This window comes from Xiphias gladius, chromosome 2, assembly GCF_016859285.1.
Source record: "Xiphias gladius isolate SHS-SW01 ecotype Sanya breed wild chromosome 2, ASM1685928v1, whole genome shotgun sequence".
Lineage (NCBI taxonomy): Eukaryota > Metazoa > Chordata > Actinopteri > Istiophoriformes > Xiphiidae > Xiphias > Xiphias gladius.
The window spans coordinates 1,889,865-1,897,837 of NC_053401.1; the positions used below are offsets into that span (position 1 = coordinate 1,889,865).

The window sequence follows — 7,973 nt, forward strand, 5'->3', positions numbered from 1 at the left end:
AGCACAACACCACCTTCTGCTATGACCTCAATAATAAACATATGATTGAATTTACAACAGCGTCAGCAAAATCTGAACATTAGTAACAAGGTTGGATCACCTACAGTGTCCAGGGGCCCCAAACGCCATATTATTCGGGTCTACAAAATTTGATTAGAAATTTGCACCACTCAAGGACAGTATCAGCTATAACAGGTCCTCCATCCTCTATCTTGTGGCCTTGGTCTTGTAGAGGGACTCTATTTTTCAATTTGCTCATCTGTTGTAAAGCCGTGTTTTATCAAATTGCTTCAGTTTTGTCTGCGCGTCACGTAATAAACACACGCAACGCATACATCTAGGCTTCGGGTGTCACAGCTAATTCAATACATGGATTTTTTTCAAATTAGCTTGGCTACTTCACAATCTTTCCCTGTACCCCCTGGCAACTGCAGTAGTACCCCCTGGGGTAAAAGTACCCTTGTTTGGGCATCACCGAACTAAAGGATAAACTGAATAATTTACAGAGAATTGGAAGACTGTCCAATAAAAATGTCCCTAACATGTACAATATCATTCGAGCATCACTCTCCAGTTTTCCATTTCCAACCCTGTCTGGATGAAGGTGGCGTGTTTGTGGGAAGGACACTCCTGTCGAGCAGCAGACAGCAGAGGTCTGGCTGCAGCTCAGACTTTCTCTGTTGCCTGAAAGCAGACAGGTGCTGGTCCCTTCTGGACTCGCAAGGTAAAAAATCTGGGTCATGAACCCGACACTGTTGTCATCAGCATGCTGTGAAAACCTCCCCTCGGTGTCCATGTTTTCTTCGGAGTGGATTCTCAAGGAACGTTTTGAAGCCTGAACAAAGGAGAGTTTGGATGGAGCGCAACATATGTAATACTACTACTAATAATAATTATAATCAAAATAATAATACTATAAGCGTTTTTTGAGAGGGGACTTGAAGCTTGATACTGCCTTGGCAAGTTAACAGTCTAGACAGCCTTTCTTGGCTCATAACAGTTGTCACTAACAACAGAGTAAATTCATAACAGAAAGTAAGACTAATAAATGCAATATTACTGCTGAAACTATGCGTCGATAAATTAATTAGTTGATGGACCGTAATTTAATCAGCAACAAATTTGAAAATCAATTGGCGGTAGAATCAATCTTTTAATCGAGAAAGACAAAAAATCTCTAATCAAAAGGATGATTCGCTACTTTTCTTTGTCTTCTGCGACACGACAGAAAACTCAGTATCTTTGAGTTTTGGAACAACTTGGGTTCTGGAAATTATGATGGACCTTTTTCACTCTTTTCTCACATTTAACAGTGCAAATGATCAGTTAACTGTCAAAATAATCAGCAGATTAATCATTAGTTGCACCCTGATTCAAAATTTTTATCATTAAACAGAAAATGGAAAGTTTGGCTCATCTCAAACAAGATTAATGTCAGAATAAATTACCAAATCCACCAAAACACAGATTAGAATGAGTAAAACGAGCTGTTGAGTGTGGAAGATAGTTATACCCAGAATTAAAATTAAAAGAATAAATGAAAATCTATTTAGAGAAAATGGCAATTAAGCTAATATAATATAAGAAATGTTTCTCATTAACACACATGTCACTATTTTCTGTTGCATTGGTGTAGATGCTATTTTTCCACCTACATCTCCTGCTGCACCCCAGGAGGACAAATTTGAATTTCGTCTCCTGAAGTTCTTCTTTTTATTCAACTCGTGTTCAGATTTAATTTCTTATCTTCTTGGGGAGAGGAACTGTTGAAAAACCCATCGAAACATTGTATGATATCAAGCTATACAAATAAACCTGACATAGTACATTTTACTACAGTAGTATACAATAGTACACTGTGTCTCCGATGGTTTATCTATCTATTATTTACCTGTTATCTATTTTTACTCCCCTTGCCTTTGGTTTTTTGATGTGTTCTTCTTTGTACTGTATACACTCCCGTTTTTACATGTTTTGCTGCACAGCTCTTAATATTTAACATTTTAATATGGTTCTTTTTTTCTTGCATCCCACTGTGAAGGACTGTCAGTCCCCCTCCTATACTGGACTAGGGCTGCAACTAACAATTATTTTCAATACTGATTGATCTGCTGATAATTATCTCAATTATCAATTAATTGTTGCCTGGTGTAATGTCTTCAAATGTCTGTTTTTGTACAACAAACTTTCCAAAACCCGAATATACTGAGTTAAGTAACATTTTTGACAAAGAAAAGCTGCAAATACTAACATTTAAGAGGTTGAAACAAGCAAATGTTTGTGAGACAATGTTAAGACGTTCACGGTCCCCAGAGGATAATCCCTAATGATTTTGCTACTAGAGCGATAACGTATAGAGTGTGGGCCCCTAACACTTCGTAAGGAAAATTATTCCATCACATTGTGTCAAAAAGCTGGTGGGACTATGAAAAATAATGACGGTAGGGTTTTAAGGATAAGCTGCAAGAGCCTCGGTGGCTACAATAAAAACACTCCACATGTATATAATTATTAATTTTATTAAACACTTGGTTGTTTTTACAGTCTGTCTGAGTCCTTGGGCTCACTACTCGCCATCCAGCATCCCTGCGACTGCAATGCCTGTCATCTTTTATCACGTTGTTACATTAACAAGAACAGAAGTGATAACACAGTCTTTCTGGGGGACTGGCTGGACACTGGAGAGTCTCACTACTCTCAGATCAACAAACTGTATCCATCCCCAGCATTGCAATTAATCCTTAAACACCTGCCCCACATTTGGGTTTTGGTCTGCCAACACTAAAACAAATGTGCTATTTTTGATCGTTAGACCCTAGTGATGATATCTGGACATTCAGAACCAAATATCCTCACGTTGTCAGTTTGTCTGACTGCTGCGAAAGCAGAGAGACACCATATTTTTATGGTTTAAGTTGACTACTCTGTTTTGCATTATTATTATGACGTAAAAGGATACTCTAATCTACTGATACACGTGCTACATGTTGATCTTCATGTAACTTTACTTGCTGCTAGCAGGCCATTTTGTGCAAGACGAAATGAGAACACATATTTAAGTGTTTTAAAGGGTTAGAAGCAACCGCATCTCTCATCTGCCTTTAAAGTGCAGAATGTGTCCTCATTCTGTGGCAGCATTCATGTACAGTTTGTAGAGTTCAAGCCTTTTAAATGTGAGCTAAAAATGGTTTGTTGTAACTGACACCGCATGCAAAAGGAGAATAACTATCCCTCATGCAGTTTAGGTTATTGATGACATGTCTGTTTTTGTTCATCAATACTTTTCCAAAATCAGGTTCATTTATATGTTGCTTATTTTCTATGACTGTATATTTCCAAACAGATTTGCAATTTATTTGCAAGAAGATAAAGATAATGAATCTTGTTGTCTTGTAAAACGTTAAAAGTATGCTTGACAGGTTCATCTTCAAGGATATTTTCTCGGTATGTATTCATATGCAAATCATTTTATCCATTATTCAGTGAATCATTTCAAATATAATATGTCAATAAATGTTGTAGTCCATTAATTTCCCAAAGCCCATCTCTTATAAATCCAGTGATATTCAATTAAATATCATCGAAGACTAAGAAAACCGGCAAATATTTACATTTCAGATGCAGGAACGATCAACTGATTATTTTGATGGATTATCAAAGAATAATGGCTGATTTATTTTCTGATGATCAATTATAATTGTTTCAGATCTGAAGGATTTGATCCATTTCTATACTTGAAACAGTGGTAAGAGTGGTCATACATCCTGCCAAGTTTCTTCCGTTTACTTTTGATGAAGACAGCTTATCCTCCTCCGGCACAACACTTTATTTGTCTTTTTATCTCTTTAATTCATTAGCTACGCCTCTCCACTGTTTGACCACTTATCTTATGGAAAAGAGCTGCAGGACATGTGGACCAAAATCCATGTATAAACTGATTATTAACATTTACAGGCGCGATGCTTTGTAGAACACATGAATTGACGACTCTAACTTTTGCTTATGACTCACTAGATGTTGAGAAACTAGGGTGTGAGCCTTCATTATTTCATGTCATAACAACATCTATAAGTGCAGACATGATAGCCCGATTATAAAGTACTTGTTAATGGCTTACCGACATTTATAACAGCATTATTATTGAATAGAAACACACAGCCATGTTATTACCCAGACGTTAGATTTAAACGGCACACTCTTGCAAGAGTTGTTGCTAAAACATCAGAACGGCAACTTCTGCATTTAAAAATACCATAAAAACAGCTCTTACGTCAACATTTCACATTTACCGTGTTGTTCCCTCAAATCTGGACTATTTTAAGTTCACGTAGATCAACAGCCAGCCAAACTCTATGTATAAGTCAAAAAAATGGCCTGCAGTTGTTAATGTTAACAATAACTTTATATCTGACCCCTTCCTCAAGGTCAAGAAACACTGGACAGGAGACCTGGCTGTGGACATATCTCCCGCACACTAGAAGTTGTACAAGAAATTGGGTAATAGGTTTATTCAACTAAATATTATACGCAGATGCCATCAGACACCACAACAACTATATAAATTGAGCCTAATGCCAGTAGATTCTTGCTGGCGATTTGAAGTAAATGGTGCCACTATTCTACGTACTTTTTGGTCTTGTCCAACACTTTGGGACTGGTGGAATAATATCCAAGAGATTATGTTTGAAGTCTCTCCTCCTTCAAGAAGTGACGGGATTATTCTGGCTCTTGCAACAGCCAAACGGATACCACTGAGACGCTGCATAAAGAAACGCCCACCCCATTAAAAAGAGCGGCCCACAACAGTGGCACAGTTGGCTGCAGGTGAGAGGGTAAAAGACTGAATAAGCTCGATCAATACGATGTTTTCGTGGGGCCCTTTCGCCAACAGGCTATCTGTAACTGAGTGGTCAATTCAGCAATCCAGTGTTATCAGGGGACTGTTGTGCTTAACCTTGAAGAAAGTTTCAGTGGTCTGTGTTTTATTCATTCATTTGAAATTTGATTTGCCTTCCTTATGAGCGAGTGGATATTTAATTTCGGTGGCTCTCCGATTAATTGAATCGATTCCCGTCTGTCTTATTTCTGTATTTAAGCTTTCGATAAAGTGTTCATAACAAAATAAATAAATAATGAGTTTTATAAATAGATTTGGGTCCAGATGTCCTGGAGCCCTTTTTCCAGAAGATAAGTGGTCAAGCAGTCCGTGGGAATGAATTAAAGAGCTAAAAAGACAAAGTGTCGTGCTGGAGGAGGATTTTCCACAACCTGGCAACAGAAAAAAAAGTTGTTCGTTTTAATGCCTTAGGAGGCATTATTACTTAATGATTAATTAACCACCAATAAGTCCAATAATTACAGCTTATACACCCTTTATAAATGGTGCCTGATCAGAAACACCTCACAGTGAGGTACTAGACCACGAAATACTCCACCACGGAGAATAACACACAGGATTAACATGCAACAAAACCACACCGTACCGTGCCGTGTTACACCGGTGAAGACACTAAACGGTGCTGCTATGTGCTGCCAGAAAACGTTAGAGTCACAGATTTTTAACGGCGGTGAGCGGAAACCAACGGTGCTCGGGTCTGTTTGTGGAGCACCGACGCTCAACCTGTCAACGTTTAGTGCAACCGTCGGGAGCTGAAGGGTCAGAGATGTTACTGTAACACCGGTAAACGGTGGTCGTTGCCCGCACACACACGCACACACACACAAGGGCAGACCCTCGGTTGACCAGCACCAACCGTTGGCTCCTTGCCCGGTTTAACCGTTGGTTAGCCTGTTAGCAGCCCTGCTAACTTCGCTCCGCTGCTCGGTAGCCGGTCACCGGCGATTGCCCTTAATGATAAGCACGTTAGCAGCACACACCGTCAAAAACATAAATAATAATAAATAAATAAATATTAATAATCACTGTAACGTCACTGTAACCTCACCCGTTGCGTCAGATTAAAACACACACATTAAAACACACACATTCAGACGGTATCCGTAACCAACTTTAAGTAATTTCAGGACAGTCACAGTGTGCGCGAGCTCTACCGGCGGCGCCAAACCACTCTGCACGCGAGATTGCACCGGTGATAATTAGTACACGCGCTCTCTCTCTCTCGCTCTCTCTCTCTCTCTCCCAAACACACACACACACACACACACACACACACACACACACACACACACAGGTATGTACTAACACACTCACACACAGAGGTGGACACATTCGCCGGTTGCGGTTACAACCCGTACGGCTCGGTCCGGTCCGGTCTTACCTCCCTCCTGGTCCGGTTGGAGACAGGCCGGGATGTTTTTCTTCCAGCCGGGCATGATGCACCTCAGGGAGGATAGGGAGTCCAGGGCGGCCCGCTAGCAGACACACACCACCAGCAGCGGGAGGAGCAGCAGCGGCGGCGGCGGCGACAGCAACATGGCTAGTTAGCTTTAGCCTCGGCTGCTCCGCTACACGGAGATCCACCTCCCCCTGCGCTCTGAGTCTACCTCACTCTACCACCCTCTCTCTTTTTCAACCTCACACGGGCACGCGAACCTCTCTCCCTCGCTCTCTCTCTCCTCTTCCTCCTCTTTGTCTATGTCTCTCTACCCCCTCCCCCCTCGGTAACTCAACCCCTAAGGCCGAGCCTCGCTGTGGTCTCCGGAGGAGTGGGAGAGCGAGGTAGAGTGGAGGAGAGAGAGAGAGAGAGAGAGAGAGAGAGAGAGAGAGACGTGGGGGTGGGGGGGTGTGATGTGACGTGATGACCGTGAAGGAGCCCGCGCGGCAAGTGGGGGTTACGGGTACGGGTCGACCGCGAGCTGAAAATACACACAACAAACCTCCCGCTTCCCTTTCCCGACAAACTGCGCTCGAATCGCCGCAATGGTTCGCAAACATCGCCCGTCTTCGCAGCCGTTTAAGCGACTGGCCGGATAGACTCACGCCTCCCGCCTTCGTTCATTCATAGTAGAGAGAGGGAGGCGGCAAAGAGAGGTATCTTCTGGGATCAATAAAAGCCTCTCAGCTAAGCTTCCTCCCTGCTGCTGACATAAGGTGAAGATATGGGGATAAATCACTTCTAACTGTTCGGGGGATGCTGAAGGTATCCACCTTGTGTTGTGCGCATTTTCAACTTTCAAAGCCCCGAAAAATTTGAAAAAGTCTCGAAATATCATTAAAAAAAATGTTTCCATGCTAAGTTGGCGTGTCACCAAAAGAATAAAGTGCAATGGAAATCAGTTAGAATTCATGAAATATAATGAGAAGACTTGAAACGAGCATTACACCATATTTCCATCAAGTTTTCTACGTGTTTTTTCACCGTTTGAGGTTTGACTGGAACCCTTTTAATTACGTTATCTAGTTGCGTCCTCTTCTTCTGCAACGGTTCCACGTCACCTGCCTCGGAGAATCAGCACCAATAGCCGTTTATCTCAACAAACCAACTCCTAATATTTGTGTATTGGTTAGTGGATGGAAATGCGTATTTTCTTTCAAGCATTTTCTCGAATTTCTGTTGAAATTTGTGCAACGTTTGGATGGAAACCAAGCTTGAGACAAAGAAATCCAATACATACTGTGAGTGCTTTAAAATACAGTTAGAGATAGGTTCATCTGGGCCTGGCGCCATCCTTTCCAGTTCCAGCAATGACAAAAACAAAATAGACAAAATGCTTTATAAAGACACTTTGCAGATCCCGTCAAGCTACGCTCTGCTGACGTGTGTCGCAATAATAAGGAACCTGCAGACATATTAACCTGAAAACCACACACACACAGGTATTAGAAGTCTGGTTCCTGTCCTGACTCGCCTCTGAGGAATTCACCCCCTTAACCCCACCCAGCTGTGGATTAAAGGGGAATTTTGCTAAATTTCAGTCTTTAATTTTTCAAGTTAAAGCAGAGAACAAAGCAGTGGAGGTGAAGCCCAAACTGAAATTACAGAATAAATAATAAATAAACAGTCTATGACTGA

The 7,973-nt window shown here is 41.3% G+C and overlaps 1 protein-coding gene across 1 annotated transcript in view; it reads right to left on the minus strand.

Moving 5' to 3' along the window:
- Nucleotides 1-6,553, minus strand: part of grip1 (glutamate receptor interacting protein 1) — a 59,215-nt gene extending 52,662 nt beyond the window's left edge. The window contains exon 1 of the mRNA XM_040141571.1: nt 6,279-6,553. Within this exon, the coding sequence (XP_039997505.1) occupies nt 6,279-6,333 (55 nt within the window). The 5' untranslated portion in view covers nt 6,334-6,553. The remainder of the gene's footprint in view (nt 1-6,278) is intronic.
- Between the last annotated feature and the right edge of the window lie 1,420 nt (nt 6,554-7,973).